Source organism: Eublepharis macularius, chromosome 5, assembly GCF_028583425.1.
Source record: "Eublepharis macularius isolate TG4126 chromosome 5, MPM_Emac_v1.0, whole genome shotgun sequence".
Classification (NCBI taxonomy): domain Eukaryota; kingdom Metazoa; phylum Chordata; class Lepidosauria; order Squamata; family Eublepharidae; genus Eublepharis; species Eublepharis macularius.
In genome coordinates this window covers 74,530,623-74,553,962 of record NC_072794.1, presented here as the reverse complement: position 1 = coordinate 74,553,962, position 23,340 = coordinate 74,530,623, and the positions used below count along the sequence as shown (strand labels likewise).

Here is a 23,340-nt window from a genome sequence, read left to right as displayed (position 1 = left end):
AACACCAGACCAATGAGAGAGTTCACAGTGGGGTAGGAGGGAGGGCATGTGTGTCTGCACAGAAGAACTCGATGAACAGAAGTTACAGGTGAGTGAAACCCTGTTTTCATCTTCGTTCTTCTGTGCAGCCCCACATGGGAGATTACCAAGCTATACACCACACAGAGGCGGGGTGAATCTCCAATTTAAATTTATTAAACTAAGCAAAAACAGCACAACCACAAGTGCAGGAATAAAATTGTAAACATTAGGCTCATGGGGCTTTTACTTTTAAAGGACATGATATCCCAGCCATATTGTATGCTTTTTCAATGGCAAGCACAACCCATCGAGAAACTGCGCAGACGCCTTCTTAACACCTCTAAAGCAAACGAACAGATGTGTAGTGTCTCTAAAAGATTTTGCCCTATCTAAATAAAAGGCTAAAGCCCTTTTCAAATCAAGTGTGTGCAAAGCTCTTTCACCTTTAGACACCAGGTTCGGGAAAAATACTGGGAGGGAAATTTCCTGTGACAAGTGGAAAGCACTCACTACCTTTGGCAGGAACTGTAAGCTAGGCCTAAGCACCACTTTATTAGGGTGAAACTTCAGGAAAGGAGGATCAACCCTGAGCGCTGCCAACTCACTAACTCTCCTAGCAGAAGTGACAGCCACTAAAAATGCCACTTTGTAAGATAAAACATCTAGGGGACAAGTAGCTAACGGCTCAAAGGGTGATAAAATCAGCTGTGCTAATACCAGCGACAATGACCACTGAGGGACAGGCAATGTCACTGGTGGGTAAAGATTACACATTCCCCTCATGAACTGGCACGAACTCGTATGAGAAAAAACAGAATGCCCTTCCACTGGTCGGTGCATTGATGAGATAGCTGCCAAATGTACTTTCAGTGATGTCACACTAAGCCCAGCCAGAATGGTGCTATCAATATGCAATTGGCAATTGGCATTTTCCCTCTCTATTTTGCACAAGACCTTTGTTAAGAGAGGAATTGGGGGAAACATATAATGAAGACCGGTCATCCATGGGACCTGGAATGGACAGAGGGTCGCTTCCTGCCCTGGAGCAAAACAGGGTCGTTTCCTGCCCTGGTCGCTTCCTGCCTTGGAGGCCCCAATGAATAGAGGGTCGCTTCCTGCCCTGGAGCAAAACACTCTTGTTTTTGCATTGCTTGCTGCTGCGAACACATCTATCTCCGGTGTACCCCACTGATCGAAAATAGGGTACAGAATTTGTTGTTCAACTCCCACTCGCGATTTGACACAATGACCCTGCTTAGCACATCTGCTTTTACATTGTCTGTCCCTGCAATGTGGATTGCCTGAACCCACACATTGTTTGCAATTGCCCAGTGCCATAAAGTCACAGCTTCGTTGCAGAGTTTTAGGGATGCAGTACCACCTTGACGATTGATATAATACATTGCAGCAGTGTTGTCTGTCTGCACCAACACAGTCTGGTTTCATAGAAAGCCTGCAAATGAAACAAGCACAAATTGTATAGCTCTCAATTCTAATAGGTTAATGTGTAACTCTGAGTCCTTTTCGGACCAACTACCCTGAACAAACATACCATTACAGTGTGCACCCCAACCCGATAGGAGGCATCTGTTGTTAAAACCACGTCATGATGAGCGTAGCCAAAGACCATTCCCTTAAACAGGTTGTGATCACCCACCAAGACAAAGAACGGATTACCCCTTGTGGTACTGAAAACTGCACTGAAGGTGCATGTTCAGAGGGCTTATATTTTCTAACAAACCAGTTCTGTAGCGGCCTCATCCGTAGTCTGGCAAAGGGCACTACAGACGTAGTACCCCATGTACCCCAACAAGTGGTGTATGGTACGCACTGGCTGAAAACTGTTTATACTCAGAACTGAAACCAAGGATTTAATCGACCTGGCCCTCTCCTGTGGTAGAACAGCTCTTGTAATAGAGGAGTCTATCACTGCCCCAATGTAGGACACCCTTTGGTTGGGCTCTAACTTCGACTTGTCAGCATTTATAAGAAGGCCTAACCTCATATACCAATTTCTCCCTAGTGGGTGCCACCACCAACCAGTCATCTAAATAGGGAAAAACTGTACACTCCTGCTCTCTCAGAAAGGCCATACATTTTGTGAAAACCCTTGGAGCTGTAGAGAGACCAAAGGGAAGTACCCTATACTGGAACACCCTGTTATGGTACACAAACCCCAGGTATTTTCTGTGCTCCTTCCTTATAGCAATGTGAAAATACGCATCCTTAAGATCAAGGACCGCAAACCACTTCCCGTGTTTTAGTAAAGATAACACAATGGGTAGCATAACCATTTTGAATTTCAAAACTCTAAGGAAGACGTTGAGACCTCTTAAATCTAAGTTAGGGCATAAACCCCCATCTTTCTTTGGAACCAAGAAGAAGCGTGAAAAGAAACCTGGTCTGAAATTATCAACCTTTACTTCTTCAATAGCCCCCTTGCCCAAGAGAGCATGAATTTCCCCTTCCAACTCAGGTAATATATTATTAACTGCCATCGCTGGCGAAACACATTTAGGTAGTTCGGTGAACTCTAGTCCATATCCTCTGTCCACAATGGTTAGGACTCAAACATTGGTCATTATGGACTCCCATTCAGGAAGGAAAGGTGTCAATCGGTCTCTAAACAAAGGACTAGAGTTCACTTGCTCCCTTCAGAACTGTTTTACAGGGCCTTGAAGATCCTTTTGATGAGCAGGACCATGGGACGAACGAGGCTTGTACTGCCTATGTCTCCTTGATTGCTGAGAGGCAGGATACTGTCTTTGGGGCTGGTTCTGGAAGTACTGACGCTGCTGATTCTTCCCATAATAGCGGTATGGGGTGTGCCTGGGGAAATACCTGGTCTTGTAGGATGACCCATCAGATGCCATCAACCCCAGGAATTTTGCCGTCTGTTTTCCTTCTTCTTTTTTAGGGCCTCATCTGTTATTGAAGAGAACAGTTGATCTCCCTCAAATGGCAAGCTTTCAATTTTCGCTCTTGTCTCAATAGGAAGGGCTGTGGAACGTAGCCAGGCATGCCGTCTCAGAAGTACTGCACTCGTCATACCTCTAGCTGATGTATCCATTGTATGGCTACCTGCATTCATTTGCTGCTTGGCTAATCACACGCCTTCTGTCTGGAGCAACAATACTACTACCTTCTTATCCTCTGGTAGATCTGAAATATATAATGGCAACTTCTCCCAGAGAATATAGCTGATACCCAGCCATTATTGTCTGATAGTTGGCAATACACACGTTTAAAGCGGAAACTGTGTACTGCCGTCTGCCCAGTGCATCCAATTTCTTGCCCTCGTCAGGGGGCACAGAGTGAGAACCTGCCTTACGATGCTGAATCTCCTCAGTTACTAGGGAGGATGGAGGTGGGTGCTTTCTTAGTGCCTGCCAGGTGTCCTGTTTAACTTTATACATCTGTTCCACTCTCTTTGATGTAGCAGGTAAGTCAGCTGGGGTCTTCCACACCTTGTGCACGATTTCCTTTAATCCCTCTAGCATCGGAAATCCTACCACTGCAGGAGCATCGCCATATATCCGACAAAGCAATTTATCCTTTGTTCTCGGGGTAGCTGATGACATGTCGATGTCCAAAGCTTTAGCCATTCGAGCCATCTGCTCAGAATATAACCAAAGATCTTCAAATGGTGATCTAGCACTTGGACCTACATTTTTGTCAGGAGAAGGATCTGAAAATGACTCAGAACCAATATCAGATCGGTCCATCCCGCCATCTCCTTCCTCCGATACCGAAGACGTGTCAGGAAAAGGAGGGGGCAACCACCTATACTCCCTCGCACCCGACGGCCTCGAGTGTGCATAATCATCTTGCAGCTGATGCTGATATGGAACAGAGACACAGCAGGCATGGTGATGCTGGGTCGAAAGAGATCTTCTTGGTTCCGATGCGGTTCTCTCTCCAGAGATCTGCCAACTCCGATGAGATTGTACCAATGAGCTAGAGTGCTGATGGGCCCGACATGGAGAGGACTCAACTAGTACATCCCAGTCACAGCAGGGTGAACGCTCAGCTTCAGCGGTCCAAGATCTCTGTCTTGGTTCCAACCTCTCCCTCAGTTCCACAATCTCCACTTCCAACATCGAATGGCTCAGAGAGTTCAAACGTGGTGACGGGGTGCGAGGCATCACCAATATAACATCCTCGGTGTGCGCTGGCCTCGGTGACTGAGAGCAATGGGCTAAATCCTTCTCCTCTCGAGAAGAGTGCTTGGTCTTCTTAGGTTTCTTGGCCGGTGGTTCCAATGCCAACATGGACTTTGAACTGCGCTTTGAACTCTTCGCCCCCGGATCCGAGACTGGAACTGACAAAGAAGCTCTTAGACGTTGTATTCTATCATGCCTCGCTTTGGGCGTAAAATTCTGGCAGATCTTACATGCTGTTACATTATGCCCCTCTCCCAAACAAAACAGGCAGAGTTCATGGGCATCAGTCTGCATCATTTTCGTATTACATTGAGTGCAGTGCTTGAAAAGCGCCTTGGAAGACATACCGAGGCAATCAAGAAACTGAGGGGCAAGTCCAAAAAACGTTGTCAAACAAGCTGGGTCAATACACATCAACAATGTCCAATCCAAATCAGAATCCAAGAAATCGTAGTCAACAACAGTTAGAAGTCAGAAAAAGCCGAAGTAGTCACAAGAAGTTTGCAAACATGCACAGAGCTCAAAAGTTCCTCCTCAAGCGGCAGCAAGAAGAGAACTGAGGGAAGGGGCCGTTGCTCGCCGTTGAATCACGTGACTGTTTAGGCGGAAACGGCTGCTGTGAAGCTCGTGAGCAATGGCCCCTTTGGAGCTTTAGAAAGTGTTGTAGAATTCTCCGTTGGCTGGCCTGCGCATGCGAAGTCCCATGTGGGGCTGCACGGAAGAATGAAGATGAACACCATCACATCAGGGCTCCCACAATGCAGGGGCAACCCGTGAGATGGCTCTAACTTCCAGAGGCACAGGATCAAAAGAGTGTCATGGGAAGAATACAGTGCTGAGTGCACAAGAATGGTGCACATACAGTCTTTCTAGGAAAAAAAGAAAACAAATCTGGATATTCTTTGAAGTGTGAAACTTAAACCAAAGACCAAATTCTGCAGAAGTGTCATATACAGATATATAAGAACACAGGAACTGTAACTGTGAAAGTAAAAAAGCTCAACAACTAATAGAATTTAAAAAAGGGTGTTGCCTTGGAAAGTGTCAATAACCAACCATCGATAGAGCGGGGGGAAACCTATATTGCAGCCGTATATGGGATAACCTAGTTGTCATGCATTTTAGAAACAGCCAAAGGCCTAACCTTAAACAAAAAAGGGGTACTATACTTTTGCCACTAGCAGTTTGCATTCCTAACAGTAGAGGGACTCTCTGCAGGAAGGGTAGAAATGTATGAATAAGGCAACTAAGCATAACTATAAAGATTATAATACACAAAAATTTATCACCTGGACCTAAAATGAGCTTTTTCATCTGTTCTCCTTAAGGAGCACTCAAAATAACACCTAGTTTTCTGTCTCAGGAGGAGTATGGATTTGACTAATTCAATTAATAGGAGAAGAGGTAACCTCCCCTGAGAGGAGAGATGGGGAAGATCTTGGGTCTGATCCCACAAAGCAACACAGATGTGAAAAAGAATTGTAGGAAACCTGTGATTAGCAGACAAGGCAGCAAACCACTGAATTTTTATTTAGTGTAAATCACCAATGAGGACAAACAAATGAATTTACAGGATTTTTCACAAGTCTGCTACCAGGGACTCTTTCAGTAGAAGATGCTGGAGATAGAACTGGGCCTCCTGCACATGGAAAATGTGCATGCTACCATGAGACACCAAGCTATTTGAAGGAAGGGAAGAAGTAGTGGCTTTTAAGGATTTGACAGCAAGCCTGTTCCTCCCCATAGGGTGTTGTCCATCTACTCTGTAGATATGAGTCTCTGTACGAAGTAACAGTAACAGACACTTTCCCCCCTTCAAACACTAAGTCCTAGCATGGACTAGGGCAGTCTAAAATACTGACCCAAATTAAAGGAACAGACTTGTCACATACACTACAGTTATAGATTGTGAAACACACAGATACCTAAAGGGATAAGTTGAACTCACAAAACTCTTATCAAATAAATGTTAGTCTTTAGAGCGTCACTGGGCTTTTGACTTATTATACCCAGAGGCAACTGCCAGTGAAGACGTTCAATAGCTGCAATGTATAACATTTTGGCCAATATCCTTTGTGTCCAAGGATGGGGTCAAAATATGTGTCATCTCCTATACTGAAAAGGATCATAACGACCTGTTGATTAGTAGCTTAAATGGGCACTACAGAAGAAGAATTCTGCTTCCCACCCAGGCTAACAATTTATAGTATTCACACTCTTGGGAAAGTTGTGGGTGAAAATTTATGTATTTATTTAAACCAAGGTGTTTGGGGGTTGGTGATATCAGATACTTGTGTAAAATTAGCAAATAAAATGTATGAAATACCCTATTAATAATAAGATATTCTGCACATTTCTTAGTAACGCAGAGATGATGCACACTAACCAGGCAATATTCAAAGAACTGTAAAATTACTATTCATTTGTGCATATTCTCTATGATGTTCAGGTCCTGAGTTTACACATTCCCCATTCAGCTCACACTGATCATAAAACATATATACACACACACATTCCCAGTATATCAGAAGTATGACAGCCTGGCTGTCTGTGTCTAGGTGGTGTAACAGGCTCTGAACAGCTGCCCATTATAGACATCTGAATAATTTACATAGAATCTAAGGGCTTAGGCTGCAAAATACATTGCTTGAAAATAGACTGCAATACTAAACACCTTATTTTAACCTTTTAAGAGCTATCTTACCAGTAATACATTTTTTTAAAATCAGCAAATGTAAACACATTTGCCCTTCCTCAAATAAGTCATTAGCTGAAAGACAAAAAAGTCTTGTTCTTACCTTTATTCTTTCTATAGATGCTTCTATTCTCAACTGCTGAACAGTTCTTCTAGCCTGAGCTATATTGTTTGTTGTGCCGGAGGTTCTGCTAGACATTTTCAACAAGGTCTTTCAAGTGCTGTTAAGAAAAACCATCAGATAATTTTCTATCAACCAATGATGGTTAATAATCATAATTGAGAACTGCTGTTCAGCAAGTTTCATGTTTTATAACAACAGCATATCGTAACAGAAAGATGCAATAACTGCATGCTAATAAAGTATTAGGAGTGAAAGGTCATCTTTGTGGCTTCTGTGCCACAAACGGGACTGGCTCAGGCGTAGGCCAGCTGTGGAGCTTAAAAGTTCAAGATTTCTAGACTTTCCAAAGCTTTGGAGTACTCCCACCCACGTGTCACATGCTGTGATTTTCTAGCCCAAACAGCACGTGACCTAGGGAGGGGGAGCGCTCCTCCCTCAGTCCTTTCTTTGCCGCAGTGGAGTTAGGATGCCTTTTCTCAGCTTTCCAGAAAATATTCTTCAGGAACGATTTTTCTTTTGAGTTCTGTGAGTGAAACCTTTAACCTGATGGCCCTTTTTAAAATATGTTCCGAGTGCAGTACAAAGATGGCACAATAAGATGAACATGACTCGTGCCTCATTTGCCTGGGAGAGGGTCATAATATGGCATCCTGTAAAGCATGCCAGCAATTCACCCCTAAGGCATGTAATGAAAAGGCTTTGGGGGCTCCAGAGACACAGCCTCAAAAGCGTTCAGCTAAACCAGAGAAAAGGGCTCATACTCCATCTGCCCCAGTGCCCTTGGTTCAGCCATAAGACCTAGCACCTCCTTCAGAACTGGGATCTTTGTTGGTTCCACCAACCAGTTCAGAACCACTGCCTAAGAAGGCAAAGAAAAAAGCCATGCACACTTGCAAAGGCTCACCCAGATGTAGATCACCTTGCTGTAGCCATGGCTCTGACAGAGGTTTAGACTCTTGAGTGCATATCCCTGCCTCGTACACCATCTCCATTTATGAGGGTTTTAGAATCGGCTTCATCCTTAGATGAAGATCTGATTGAGATTCGCCACCACTGCAGTGGGCCCGCAAGGGACGTACCAGACCAGATGAGGAAGATATTGTACTCATGGTCATGGTTCCAGGCAGTCGGTTCCTCAACAACCCCTATCCACAAGCCCCATCCCTGATGTTTTATACACAATGGGGCCAGTGGAACCAACAACACTTTGTGCAACCTATGCCACCTCATGCTATAGAAGCGCACAACCTCAGCTCCAGAGTCGCAACATATCAGCAGTCTGCGCGAGCCAAGTCTTTGGAACTCGACCTTAGACTTGGGTCAGATTCCAAGGGAAAACCAGATGCTCCCAGATCAGATATCAGATCCGATGAAGCCTCCGATCCATCACCCGATGAGATGGTGGGAGATTGTTTACCAATTTCACCCTTGGAGGATCTGAGGTTGTATGGAGAACAACTAATACGAATGGCAAAATCCCTAGAACTGAATATTGCAATGCTGGATCTGAAGCCTTTGGATCCGATACTGAAGGTGCTACACAACACTGACACAGGTCCTATAGCTTTTCTGGTTCTACAAGTTCTGCTAGATATTGCATCCAACATCTGGTTAAAGCCTGCATCCGCAGCGCCATCAGTGCGTAAACTGGAAAACATGTATAAAGTCAGAGAGGATGGATGGGAATTCCTATTCATGCATCCCCCAACCAATTTCTTAGTAACAGGTTTTACAATCAAAACAAAGGGCAGGCAACCATTCCACACCGCTTGACAAAGAAGGACATAAATTGGATGCCTCAGGCAGAAAAATCTACACTTCAGATGCCCTGGCTTTTAAAGTAGCCAACTATAATGCCATCAAGAGCAGATACCAGATGTTCCTGAGGGATTGTATGGCTCAGCACATCAACTCCTTTATGGAAGAAAACAAGATCTTAGTTAAGGTCAAGGGAATCAAGTAGGCTAACCAACAGCAGAATACAGCTAGACATGCTGTAGACTGTGCAAGTATATCTATGGCGTCAGCTATAGTACTGAGACAACATTCATGGCTCCAATCATCAGCACTACCACTTGAATCAAGAGCTAAACTAGAAGATCTGCCTTTTGAAGGAAAAAAATTGTTCAGTGCCAAAACTGATGAATCATTGTATAGGATGAAGAAGAATAAGTTAATGGCAAAATCGGTGGGCTTGACATCTGAGCCGTCTATATCCTATAAACTGAGATATTTTCCAAGGCACTCATATCAGCAGCAGTTTTCAAGGCTTTATAGATACCAACCCACCCCTCAACAGCAGTTATACAGACCTTCTTTTGTTCCATAACCCCTGCAACACCAGGGCAAGAAGAACAAACAGAGAGAGAAGAGGAAGTTAGCTGAAAGATAAAGTTTAAAAAGATAAGGAGTTAGAATCTTTGTGCAGGGTATCAAAGTGTTTTTCCCAAGTTTCCAATTGAATGGTATTTGTCATAACCTTAGATTTCTTCTCCTGCGTTCCCGAAATTATTAAGCTTATATTATCCCTCTCCTTAGTGGCCTAGGGCAAAGCAGTAAAAGCAGACAATGCCTACAATGATCAACCCAGATGGCCACCTAGCTTGACTCAGCTCATCTGGCCATGTGTATGCATGCTATAAGTACCTCAAGGCTGGACTACTGCAATGTGAACAACATGGATCTGCTATTAAAGATGATTTGGAAAGTCCAGTTGGTGCAGAACATTGCAGACCAGTTACTATCAGCTACTAGGCAAAACGCACGTCACATTCATTCTGCAGACACTTCACTGCTTACTGATCAGTTAATGAGTTCAATTCAAAGTTCTGGTTATCATCAATAAAGCCCTTAATGGACTTGGACACACATACCTACAGGACTGTCTACCCCACTATGCTCCAGTGCAACAGCTTTGTTCATCAGAGCAAAATCTTTTAAAGGTGCTACCCTGCCAATGGGTAAAAGAACTAAAGTAAAACCGATGAGAATTTATTTCTTGGACTCTTGTTAGATGAACTTCTCAGAACTCTCAAAAATACGCACCTCAAATTTTCCAAACAATGTATAAAATGCACTTTCCAAATTTTCTATCATTCCTTATAAATATTCTGTTTTAAAGCAAGTTAACAATAGAAGTTCATGTCTATGAAATCTGGATGCTAGGATATCATTCAACTACTCAAGGGAATCAGAAACAACAGGCAATCTTTAAAAAAAATTAAATCCCTTTCTTCGGCCAATCCAATTTGTACCTCACTGCTGGAGCTGACTGCACTCTACAACAGAGGATGAGAATTCAAAGAAACAGTTGAGTTACAGGGTTTTAGCAATCCTGCTACTGGATGACTTACAATGAATTGTCAAGTTTTTGATCATCTTTTGTAGCCAAAGGCTAAGCCCCATAGTACATGACAGCTTTAGGGGAATGGTTCTCTGGATTATGTAATGGCATATGGGCAATCAAAATACAACCCTCAACCCAAGTGTTCATATCTAAAACAGTGACCCAAAAGTTCAGCACACAGTCATTCTGTTGCACCAAAACTCTAAGATGCAGCTAACACAATTCTTGTGTGTAAATAAACTTCAAGGGAACTTGAAAACTGTAACTATGTCAAGTCTGACTTGGTGATTACTAAAGAAAATCAACTGGAGCTCTAATTATTAGCCCAAATGCCATCTCAAACTGGTCTTTTCACACTTTAGCAAAATTTACAAATGCCCTGCTACGAAGGCTTTTCCAAACACACTTTTACTATATATACAACAGTGTATTCTATTATATCTTTTACTATATTTGTCAAAGTATCAAACTGTAGGTCAGTCTTTGGAAGCCACAGTCTCATTAAAATATGTAATAAGCCATTTTCTTAGATATGTCCGGTGACAGTTCTATACTGTTGTATAATATAACCTGAAAAAATGAACTGAAAGATATCACTCTGGTTTAAATGCAAAATAATAGCTTCTTATCACAGTAGATCGCAAAACAAAGACAAGCTAGACATCAAGAGTTATGTGGCAAAGCACAGCAGACTGGTTTCTGCCTGCTTTGGCCCATACATGGTATCAACGGATCCAAATTCCTCAGTTGCATGCCCACATCTTGTGCAAGATCTTCCACTTATGCACAGGAAAAGGGTCAACAATGTCTTCTTTCAGAAGCTCCATGTGATTTATGAGGTCCCAAGTCCAGAATTCTCTTGCAATCTTAGCAGATGGTTTTGCAGTGATAGCTGCTGTTTAAAGGGAGAGGCTGCTGTATATGAGTAGAACACACATCCACGCCACATTTAATATACAAAATTTTAAAGAACTTCATAAAATAGGGTTTACTGTAATTATCAATGTAATACATTCTAGGTGTGGCTGCTTTTGAAGAATCTCAGGAAATTTCAGCAGGCTAGCCAGCTAACTGAAACTGGATGTAACAAACTTATTTTACCTATACTAAAAAATATTCAGCGGCTTCCAGTTCATTTATGAGAAAAAAGTTTTTACCTTTAAAGCTATACATAATCTGAGGTCAGGGTACCTGAAAGACCATCTTCTCATATGAATGCCCATTGGAGATAACCTTTGAGGCCAAATAATCTTGCCTCTTCTGTGGTTGTGTTCTAGATACAGGACTCTGACAATTTTGCCTGGCTCCACCTTGGTTATCATTCGGTTAAAATCTGTCCTGTTCTCCCAAATTTTTGTTGATTAATTTAGTTCCTTTGTCTAGTGTCTAGTGTATGCTACTGTTTCTACAGCTGTTTTAAATTGTTCTTTTGTTCACTGATTTCTTAATACGATTTTCCCACTTCTGCTCCTTTAGTTACTTACTCGTTTTATTATAACTTTGTTATTTTGTTGTTGTTACCAGTAACTGAACTAAAATAATTCAGCTATATTATTCTCCAGTCATAAGCCAAGGAAGGTAATGATCATTAACAGACAATGACTAGTTTTTTTCTTTTTTAAAAACAGCAACTAGATAGAGACACTGATTTAACAGAGCAGGAATTCAGGACATGACAATTAATTACTTGTGTTTGGTTGGGTTATGTCATATGGTTTTACAAAATTAAGCACTGAAATTCCTATTGATTTCAGCAGAAGAAATATAAGAATGTGCTGAACCTTTCCAGCTTTGGCTGCATTCATGACCACATTTCCGTCTTTTTTTAACAGAGCAATTTGACAACAGAGGATAAAACAAGAATCACAGAGGATCATCCTCTAACTTGCCAGGACCTGAAATCATGGAAGCCAACAGCTACCTGTGCAAAATGTTAAAAATGCTAAAGTGAATATTTTAATATCATTTTTGGTTCTAAGAATTCTATGACTATTTATAAAGGTTATCTTCTAATAATTTTTAAGCGTCTAGCAAAAACCAAATTGGTTACACAACAGCAACAACAAAATATCAAATCAGAATATCAAGGTTATTCTGAATATTCAATGAGGAACTTGCCTAAAGGACAAACACAAGAGTAGAATCTCTATTAAAAATACTCCGCAGGTTAGATCCAAAAGGACCATTATACTGGCATAAGGGTATTTCCTTGGGGAAGAGCGATTTCCCCCCTACTTCCACCTGCAGCTCCCAATTTGCCCCTCTTCCTAACAGCCCCTTTACCCTTATAAGCAAATTTCCAGGGAGAATAGTGGGTGGCGGAACAATGGGGGAGATGGGAAAATTCTGCTCCATGAGTTTCACTTGGCTTGCAGCAATTTGGATTAAGCCCCATATTATTTTTATAGGGGCAAAAAGGAAATCTTAACAAAGTCTATTAGTTCTGCCATTGTATTAATTAAAATCCTCCTCCTGGGCTTTATATATTTACACAAAACGCATATACTCACTCAACTGTCCTACTTTAAAAATAATTACAGTTTGTGGTAAAGCTAAACTGCTATAGTAAAACCAAATACATATAATTAAGATTTTATAACACAAAAAGACTGAAGTTTAAATCATGACACAAAATTTTTAACCCTCTCACTAAAAATTAGAGAAAAAATGCCTCTGGAGCAAGAGATAGTTCAGCAGGAAGAAATACAAGTACAAGTTCATATCAATATCTGAATATGAGCTGATTGCAAATTATTGATTCAGCAACATGGTACAGAAGCTATAATTTTCCTGAACAGATCAGCAAGAAGAACCTAGATTCTTTTTGGCCCTACCCACGTTTTGGGACCCAGAAATTTTAAGTAATCATCTTCATGTGAAGCCACAGAAAGGGATTTCCATTACCAAGTCTTCTTAAAGTTCCCAAACTTTGTTCCCAATTCATATTAGATTATCCCAACTTTTCAAATGTTCTATCCAAATATTCAGAGATTAGGATGTGCTAAATTTCAATTTATATATTGTTGGAACACATAAAAGACCAGCTGACTGTAACAACTTTTGTTAACCTTCACTGAGTCAGTGCATAGTCCTACAGAAGGAAAGCTACTCTGACAAACTTTACAGGAAGCTTAAACAAAAAGATGTTAGGACTAGGGATGTGCGCTTGGGGATTCGGGTTCAATACTCGAATCAGGCCAGATTCAGGTAGATTCGGTATTCCTGAATCGGGGCCATCATGCTGTCCCCATTTTGGAAATATCAAAGCAGAGCAACCCGAACCGATTCAGGTTGTTTCAGGTCAACCGGGAGCACTTTGCTGCCTGTTTGCACTTACAAACAGCCAGTAAAGTTTTGCAAAAGCTTCCTGCTCTTTCTTAGCAGAGGGGAGGGGGAGAAGGAGTGAGTGACTCACTACAACCTCCTCCTTCCCTCTCCCATCTGGTAAAAATTGGTGGGAAGCTTGAAAGCAGCACTTTTCTTGCTCTTTTGCAAACTTAAAAACAGCAAGAAAAGTGCTTCTTGCAGAGATTCCCTCCAATTTTACAGGATGGGAGGGGGGAGTAGTACAAGGGGGAGGAGGGAGGGAGATTAGAGAAGGGAGGGGTGAGTTAGGAGTGTCCAATCCCACTGTTGCATCTTCCTTCCAGGCAATGGATTCTCTGGAAGGAGATACAGCAGGGAATTTAAATTGGAGGCTTGCCTTTGGGCCAGCCCACATTTTTCCTTGGCCTACACAGAGACATTGAGAGATTTTCACGGCTGGATAGACTCTGCCTCCATCTTGGCTGGGCTTCTGGACTCTGGAAGACTGGAATGTGAGGAGGACTTCATCTGGAGGATTCCCTGACTGACTGGCTCACTGCTGGACTTAAGGAATGGTGAGAGAGTCAGTGACTCACTGGGTTTTCTCTGTGGAGGGAGGTGGGTTTGCTGCTCGTCTTGTGGGGGGGGAAGGAAGGGGATTTTTTTAAAGCTTTACTTTTATTTACTCTTTATTAATTTTTGTGGAGGTGGATTCTTGCTTTTTTGAGTGTGTGTGTGGGGGGGGGTTGCTTTGAGTGGCTGCTGGCTGGGGCATTTGTTTGGGGGAGGATGGTCTTCTTTTAAAGTTGTTGGAGTTTCATTTTCCAGTTGTTGGTGGGGGGACTGCTGTTAGTGTTTTAAAGTTATTGTTGGGATTTCATTTTCTAGTTGTGGGGGGGGGCTGTGTGTGCTAGGGATGTGTAGGTGGGCTAGAGGGGGGCTGCTCGCTTGGGAGTTCTGGTTTCCTTTGCTGAGCTTCAGTGGGTGGGCCTGAGTTCTTTAATTTCAATTTAATTTGTGTTTTGCTTCTTTGCCACAAGTTTCTGCTGTGTGTGTGCATGCGTGCTAGGGTGGTGTAGGTGGGCTAGAGCGGGTGCTGCTTGCTTGGGGGTTCTGGTTTCCTTTGCTGAGCTTCAGTGGGTGGACCTGAGTTCTTTAATTTCAGTTTAATTTGTGTTTTGCTTCTTTGCCACAGGTTTCTGCTGTGTGTGTATGTTAGGGAGGTGTTGGTGGGCTAGAGGGAGGTCTCCTTGCTTGAGGGTTCTGGTTCTGTTTTCTTTGCTTGATTTGGGGGGCTTTGTTGGCAAGTTTTACAGTTGGTGTTTGAAATTGGTGGTTGGCAAATTTTACAGTTGGTGTTTGAACTTGGAGTTGGTGTTTTACAGTTACGGTTTGCTGTTTACTGCTATTGTTGTTTTGTTGGTTGGGGTGGTGGGTTATAGTGGTTGTTTACTAATAGCAGTGTTTGGGTAGCATTATTTTGGGTTTCCAAGAAATGGTTTGTTTTAAATAGTGTTTTTGTAAGGTAGGCTAGTTGTAGGCCTTTGTCATTCTTTTACCTCTAAAGTTAATTGTTAGGGAACCTAGGATACTTTTCTCCTTGAAGCCAGACCGGGCACTTTTTTAATAATAGGCTTCCATTTATATTGGGGTTTAGGGCCAGTTTGATTCCTGAAGAGGAATTCAGCTGTTTGGTGGTGCAGGTTTCGGTTCACAAAAATAAACAGGGCCGTTTAAAAAGAGATTTCTGACCATCTCCAGGAACAGAGCCACAAAAACATAGATCTAGAGCAGGTAGATAGTTTTTTAAACTAAAGCTTTTGGCTAGGTGCTTGGGGGTGTTTTAAAAACTTGAGAAATAGTTAGTGTAGGTTCAAGGAGGGGAACAGAATGAGTGACCGGAAAGCTAAGAGGGTCCCAGGGGGAAAGGCTAGGGCTAAGGTTAGAGGAGGGGAGGGGGGAGTGCTGCAGCTATCTCCCCACCTGAGCGGAGGAGGCCCTCCCCTGCGCTGCTACCGTTCACCAGCCTGGCTTCTGGTGTCAGCAAGAGGGTTCACAAGGCCCTCTTTCCTGAGGCAGCTGCTGAAGGGCCACCCCAACCCAGGTGTTTGAGGCAGGAGCTGGCACTGGGCGGAGGCCTGCTGCTGAAGCTCCCCCTTCTCCAGCTGTTGAGACCTAGCAGCTGGAGGAGGGGCAGCATGGTGTCACCTGGGATGGGCATAGGGCACGTGACTTTTCCATTCCTCATGCTCACTCCAGGGACCCGTCGGGATGTTGGAGGAACTGCAGGAGGAACCCTCCGCTGGGCAGCAGCAGGCCAGCAGCAGGCATATCACGGCTGTGCAGGAGGAGAGGGTGCTGGAGGAAGAGGAAGAGAGTGTGGTGGAAGAGCCCACATCTCTGCCCCTTAATCCTCATCCATCTGTGACTGCCCAGCCAAGGCATGGTGTGTCTGTCCCGAGCACCTAACAGGAGGTGTCTCTTGGGGGGCCCATAAGCGCCTCCTCTGTGTGGCATGGGCCCCCAACTACTTCCAATATCTGGAATCACTTCCAGAGGACCACCATAAGCGCCTCCCCTGTGTGGCATGGACCCCCAACTACTTCCAATATCTGGAATCACTTCCAGAAGACCACCGGTTTGCCTAGTGCAGGCATTGTAGGCAATGGATCAGTCACGTGATGGACAGGCACCATCTCTCCACGTCTGGCATGAGGAACCACCTGAAGAAGAAACACCAGGTGGTGCTTCTTCTGGGGGAAAGTTCAAGTGGCACCACACAGATGCCAGCTAGCCAGAAGGAGGCAGGCTCCTCTGGTGCTCTCCTCTCATGGGTTCCTGTAGGGCAGGGACACCAAGCATCTCTGACAGAGATGCTTGGTATGTAGGGCACTAGTGTGCCCAAAGGGGGGATCCAGAAGGTGAGCAGGCACATCACGTGCCATATCGTCAAGATGATTGCCCATGATGGCCAGCCATTCTCCCTACTAGATCAACTTGGCTTCCAGGAGCTGCTCCACGATCTCGCTCCCTGGCACGTGATCCCTGCTTGCACAACGTTGAGCAGGATCATGGTGCCCTTGTTTTACATGGCTGCCAAGGACCACGAGAAGGCACAGTTGTCCCACGCTGCCAGCAGAACTGTGCCCTTCACGTCTGACATCTGGACATGCTCTAGTGCGCAGCATGTGTACCTGTCGCTTACTGCTCACTGGTGGCAACGCAAGGACCTTCAGGATGGGGGTGGGGTGCCCTGTTTTAGGCAGAGATGGATGGAAGACCGCCGGGCCAGCTACTGCAAGGCCTTGCTCCAAATCGAGGTTCTCAATGAGGTGCACACAGCAGAGAACATCGCAGCCACCTTGAGGAGGGAGCTGGACACCTGGGTAGGCCAGGGAGGCGTGACCATGGGATGCATGGTGATGGATAGTGGCCACAACATGAGGGCAGCGGCAGCACTGGTGGGCCAGGAGCGCATTTACTGTGCAGCCCACAAACTTCACCTCATGGTGAAGTCTGTGCTTGGTTTGGGCTCCCCCAGGGAACCCCAGGACCCCGCAACTTATGAGCTCCAGTGTCTCCTGCAGAAATATTGGAGACTCACGAGTCACTTCTCGTGCAGCATGAAGTCCACTCATGAACTGTGCCAGAAGCAGGCCAGGGCAGGTGTGCCGGAGCATCGCTTGACCTCTGATGTTGTCACTTGCTGGAACTCCACCTGTGCCATGATGAAGCGCTTGGTGGAGCAGCAGGCCGCCCTTGAGGTGTGGCTCTCACAGAGCGATGTTTGGAGGCAGGAGGTGACTTCAGCCAAGAGGATTGACTCACCATCTCCCAGACAGTGGAGGTCCTGAAGCCCTTCAAGGACTTCACTGTGGTTGTCTCGTCTGACACGGCGACCCTGGGTCTGGTCATTCCTCTGGTGCACATGCTCTAGAGTTCAATGGCCTCCTTTGTGGACCCAGGCACACCACGTGCAGACTTGGTTCCAGGAGTGTGTGTGCGCTTGTGAAAAGGCTGCAGCAGGGCATAGCTGCCAAGCTAAAGCCTCTCACGGAGAAGGAGCCATACATGTTGGTGTTGGTGACCATATGCAATTCACGCATTAAGGGCATTTTCGCCGAGTGGAACAGGAACCTCACAAACACCAGAGATGCCCTCTGACTGCGGGTGAGGCATAGGCAGGCCAAGAGGGGCCACCTGTCATCAGAGGGGGCAAGGGGTCCCTCTCACAGCCCTACTGAGCAGGGTCCCTCTCGTGTCCCTTCTGAGCAGGCTCCCCTCATGGCCACCGTTGGGATGTCCAAGGAGATGGAGATGCTCCGGCAGGCCTTCAGCCCCTCTGAGATCATGAGTCGTGTGAGACAGGATTCAGCAGGGACTACCTTGCAGAGCCCTGCGAGTTGCCGTCCACTGATCTGCTGAGCTACTGGGCCAAGGAGGCGGTCTGGTCAGACCTCTCCCTTGAGGCGCAGCGGCTCCTCTCATGCCCTCCGACGAGCATGGAGGGCGAGCGCGTCTTTTCTTATGCAAGCGACATTGTCAGCTCACATCGCACTCGCCTTCTCCCATGGAGAGTTGAGCAGTTGGTCTTTCTGAAGTTCAACATGCGGCTCTTCAATTTCTCAGGAATGGATTTCCAGAGCGACTGAGGTGAGCCCTTCTTGTGGCCTGCATCCTCTGTGAGTCTAGGACCTGAGGAATAGCGCTCTTCCTATAATTAAAATTAGTTACAGCACCAGTAGGAGTAGGGTGGAACTCAGTGGCAGAAGGGATGCACCCTGCAATTTGGCCAGCCCCCCAACCACACACACACAGAATGCATCAGCACTGGCTCAGTCCGTGGGTACAAATTTGTTCTGATAAATGTCAACAGAGGCCCCAGAAATGTTGACTGCCACTGGAATGGGAAGACAGGGAGAGACAGGTTAGGTTAGGTAAACTGCAAACTGTAGAAGGACACATGGACACCCAGAGAAGCAGCCCCAAACTAAGCTATTTACTGTTGTTAAATGTTGTTCAATGTTTTAAAACTGCTGTTCTTAAATGTTGTTTAATTCTCTTAAATGTTGTTCAATTTCTGTTGTTGATGTTAAATGTTGATATTGATAACTGCTGTTAAATGTTGTTGTTGAAGGGGTGGGGGGAGTGGGGAGGAATGGTGTGGGTGGGCGCCAGCTAATGATGAAGGCTAGATCCCAACACTGCCTCATAGACAGTGTTCAGCCTAAAGCTGGCTGGGGGGGGGGAATCCTTTGCAACTGCGGTCTGCGAATGTTGTTGTATTGTGCTTGTGGCTTGGTACTGTCTGGTTCTGCTCAGTGGTGCTTCCCCACTGGCTGAACTCAGAGCCTGGCTGTAGGAAATAACAATGGTTCTGCTGGATTAAGTTGCAAGAGTGTCCCGGGTTGAATTTGGTTTGGGTGGAATGGATGATGTGCTGAAAATCCAAGAAATCCAAGAAATAAATACATTTTTAAAGATTTTTTTTTTGTTGGTGTGTGATTCTCTTGTGATGTTATTTTTTTTTGTTCAAACTGGATGGTATGTTGTGATTTGACTATGTAATGTAATGTTAATAATGCTGTTAGGTGGGGAGGGAGCGCAGGAAGTCCAAGAAATAAAATTTTAAAAGAAATTATTTTTGTAGTGTGTGTGATTTTCTGGTGTGATGTTGGGGGTTGTTTTAATCTACGACTGTTAAGTTGTGATTTAATAGTGATTATGTGAATTGTGATGTTTAATGCTGTTATTGAGAAATAATTTTTTGAAACATCATATTTGTGTGTGTGTGATTCTCTGGTGTGATGGTGGGGGCTGTTGTAATCTAGGACTGTAAATTGTGATTTTATAGTAATGATGTGGATTGTGATGGTTAATACCATTGAGAATAAATTTTTTAAAAATTATTTTTGTTTTGTGTGTGATTCTCTGGTGCTAAGATAGGGAAGAATGGAGAGGGTCTGGCCAGCCAGCTCCGAGAATGATGGAGGCTTTTGGGGGGGGGGGTATTTGCTTCTGCTTTGCTTTCCCAGGGATGAGCTTGCATCAGTGGTGCAAGCCTATGCTGTGTGGCACCCACCCTGTGCATGAGTGCCCCTGGGAGCAAAGTCTTAAAAGTTATCATAGGGAAAAATGGAGAGTGGCTGGCCAGCCAGCTCTGGGGGGTGATGGAGGATTTTGGGGCATGTGTCTTTGTTGCTGTTGGGGGATAAATTGTGAGTGGGACTGTGGCTGCAGCCATTGGCAGCTACAATAAAATGCCCCCCCCAAAGAGCAATCTCCCTGAAACTTAGCGGTGGGTGGGAGGAGAGGTAGGAGCAGGGCTTCTGAACATTGGGTGTTTTGTCTGCAAAATGCCACCCCAAGCCACGTAGAAAGCCCCTTTGTTTTTTCCCATAGGGAATAATGGAGAGTGGAGGAGGATGGGGTACCTTCTTTGGGGGGCCATAACATGGCCCCCTGAAGTCCATTTGTTATGAAACTTGGGGAGTCATTGGAGGAGAGTTAGGATAAGGTCCCTACCAAGGTTGGTGTGATTAGGAAAGAAAATGCCCCCCAGGCTCCCGGAGAGCCAGGAACATGTGCCCCATTGAAAATAACGTCTGAATCTTTCTGAATCATACCCGAAGCAACCGAATCATGATTTCCAAAGCAGCTTGCTGCTTCGGGAATTGCTTGATTCCAAATCTTTTCCCCGATTCGGGTAAACTGAATCAGGAAAACCGAATCACCCTGGCACTGCAGACCCCTAGTTAGGACAACAATTAAGATTTTGTAACAGAAAATTTAAAAAGTCTTATCCTCCAGTAAAAGACAAATTGCACAAAGAAAAGCACAGGAAACAAAAACTGACAGAGAATCATAAGCATGAATTAGAGAACTATATCAAAATGAGTAGCCGTGTTAGTCTGTCTGTAGCAGAAGAAAAGAGCAAGAGTCCAGTAGCACCTATAAGACTAATAAAATTTGTGGTAGGGTATGAGCTTTTGTGAGCCACAGCTCACTTCTATGGCTCATGAAAGCTCATACCCTAACACAAATTTTGTTAGTCTTATAGGTGCTACTGGACTCCTGCTCTTTTCTACCGTTAGAGAACTGTAGATATTAAAAACACAGCAAATTGTCTCTTTCCCAAAAACTTTAAAGCAATTTTGAGCTCACCATTAAGCTTTCCACCACCCCCCTTTTAAACACTATCATCATGCATTTCCTTTAGGGAAATACTTTATTTCCTTAAATAGTACAGGTATCCATCATCATCTCTTTTATACCACCATACAGCCCAAGTCTTAAATGCCCATTACTCTGTACGAGTGCATACCCCTAAAAAAAAAAGCTCCGCTATCATCAGAATGGTTAAGAAACTTTGGTTTGGGTCCTACCAACTTTTCTACCAATTTAGGAGGGAGAGGCCATTTTTGATCCCTGAAAAGCTATTCTTGGACCTAACTAGACAAAAAGTCATGTGGGATATGGCTTAGATAAGGAGGGGTACTAAGAGGAGGGAGAAGCAATAGAAAAGCTGATAGTGTATTGGAAATGCCAATGCACGGATGCAACATTTTATCATATGTGGTGGACTTATAAGGCACGAAGATATTGGATAAAAATACATGAAGAGATGAATATTTTTAAGCTTCAGTTTGTGTTAAATCTCAAAAATATGCTATTAAGTATTCTACCAAGCAATATTACAAAAGAACACGGTGAACTTTTCAAGTATATGGATACAGCTGCGAGAATACTATATGCAGCAAAATGGAAGACAGAAATTTCTCCAAATATATCTGAGTGGACGGATAAAGTATATGAATATGCATCGATTGCTAAATTAATTTCGTATGTGCACAACAGACCAATATCAGAATTCCAGAAAAATGGAAAGATTTCTTTGATTATGTAGCTCGAAGTTCAGAAAAATTAATATGGAAATAGGTTAATTACAAAATAGAGACTTTAAAAAATGTTGAGTAGAACATATGAAATAGATGATTGATTAAAGATATTGATATGAAATTTTAGGTATAAGAAATTAAGGAGAGGTAGAGGAGAAACATTTCATAAGTTAGCTATGTTACTTCATATTCTAAATATTCTTTTCTGTTGTAGTTTAATTTAGTATTCTGTATTTTGTACAAGGTTCTGTGCGCTTTCTATTGTTGTTTTTATTTTTCCCTTCAAATAAAATTCTAAAAATAAAAAAAATAGAAAAGCTGATAGTGTACAATCTTTTATATATATTTTTATAGATTACATTCAGAAAAAAACAGACATTTGTACGTTTGGTTATTTTCTCTCAAGAGAACCTTACATATTACCTACGCAAAGTTATTTGCTTTTCTTCACAGACTGTAGGAAATTTGCCCAAAGTTATAGGAAGCAATCTTATGCAGGTAGATTCAGGAGTCTCATTTTATTAAATGGGACTTACTCACAGAAAAGCGTTAGGACTGCAGCCACAGTGTAATAAGTATGTGAAAACGCTCGTGACAGGTATTCATTTCCATTTTTAAAGGGCAAGTCCCAGCTGGAATAATTAAAAGCTTATCTAGCTTCTTTTATTGACTCTTAAGACTTCAAACCTACAGACTACCTAGTGAATGAAATGTAATTAACTCACTGTGGCAGAGGTCCCCAATTGGCACCACAGCACCCACTGACACCTTTCCTGGCATCCAAATGCTTTTAGAAAGCGGGTGGAGCCAGATAGGGTTCTTGCACAACAGGATTTCAAACTGGCTATGCAGATTTTTAAAACAGCAGCTGCATTAGCTTGTTGTTCATTTTAAATCAATATATATGAAAAACAACAGTTAACTTTCAATTGTTATTTCTTTCAAACCAGAATAGAATTCAGCTATTACTTCACTCTGATTAACTGACAAAACCTAGTGACCACTTCATCAGAATAAAAATTCAAATCCATCTGCCCTGCTGATGGAGTTCTCTGGCAAATGGATACTTTGATGCTGTGAAACTAGTCAATTAACATTATTTGTTCCAGCAACATGGTGCTACAGGTAGGTGATGGAAAAGAATGCCCTCAAGTCATAGCTGACTAACAGCAACCCTTAGTGGGGTCTTCAAGCCAAGAGACTAACAGATGTGGTTTGCCAATGCCTGCCTCTGCAAACCTGGTCTTCATTGGAGGTCTACCATCCAATTACTAACCAAGTCTGACCCTGCTTAGCTTCTGAGATCTGATGAGATCAGGCTCACCTGGGCTATCCAGGTCAAGGCCTACAGTTAGGTAAGGCAACTATAATGTCTCTCAACTTGTTCATACTCCATGCAACCACAATAGCTTTCCTTTTAAGATGTTATGGAGTCTAAGAGTATGAACAGCAACAATGGTGTATAGTCATGATGACACTATGACATTTCAGTAATTTTATTTGTACAAATTGTGTGTGTCAGGGCTTGCGGCGGCCACCACCGGGCGGGACACCGGTCTGACTGGCCCTGACATCAAAGGGGTGCCAGGGATGCTGCAGGACCCTGCTCTGTGGAAGGAGAGGTGGTATACCTCACCCAGACTCCCTATCAGTCCACTTGCTGGCCTGCTCAACTTGTGCCACTCACCCGCTTTGATCTCCACCATCTCCTCCTTTGTCAATTCTCCTCCTTGCCTCTGCTCCAACTCCCCTCCATTGTTCCTACTCAACCCACCTTGCCCTGTGGG

The 23,340-nt window shown here is 43.8% G+C and overlaps 1 protein-coding gene across 3 annotated transcripts in view; it reads right to left on the bottom strand.

Annotated features, from left to right (window-relative positions):
- The window catches only part of GNG12 (G protein subunit gamma 12), an 87,555-nt gene that overhangs the window by 10,200 nt on the left and 54,015 nt on the right, over positions 1-23,340 (bottom strand). For all 3 annotated transcript variants that reach the window (XM_054979572.1, XM_054979571.1, XM_054979570.1), the window contains one exon: positions 6,983-7,100. In XM_054979572.1, coding sequence (XP_054835547.1) covers positions 6,983-7,078 — 96 coding nt within the window. In that variant the 5' untranslated portion in view covers positions 7,079-7,100. The remainder of the gene's footprint in view (positions 1-6,982; positions 7,101-23,340) is intronic.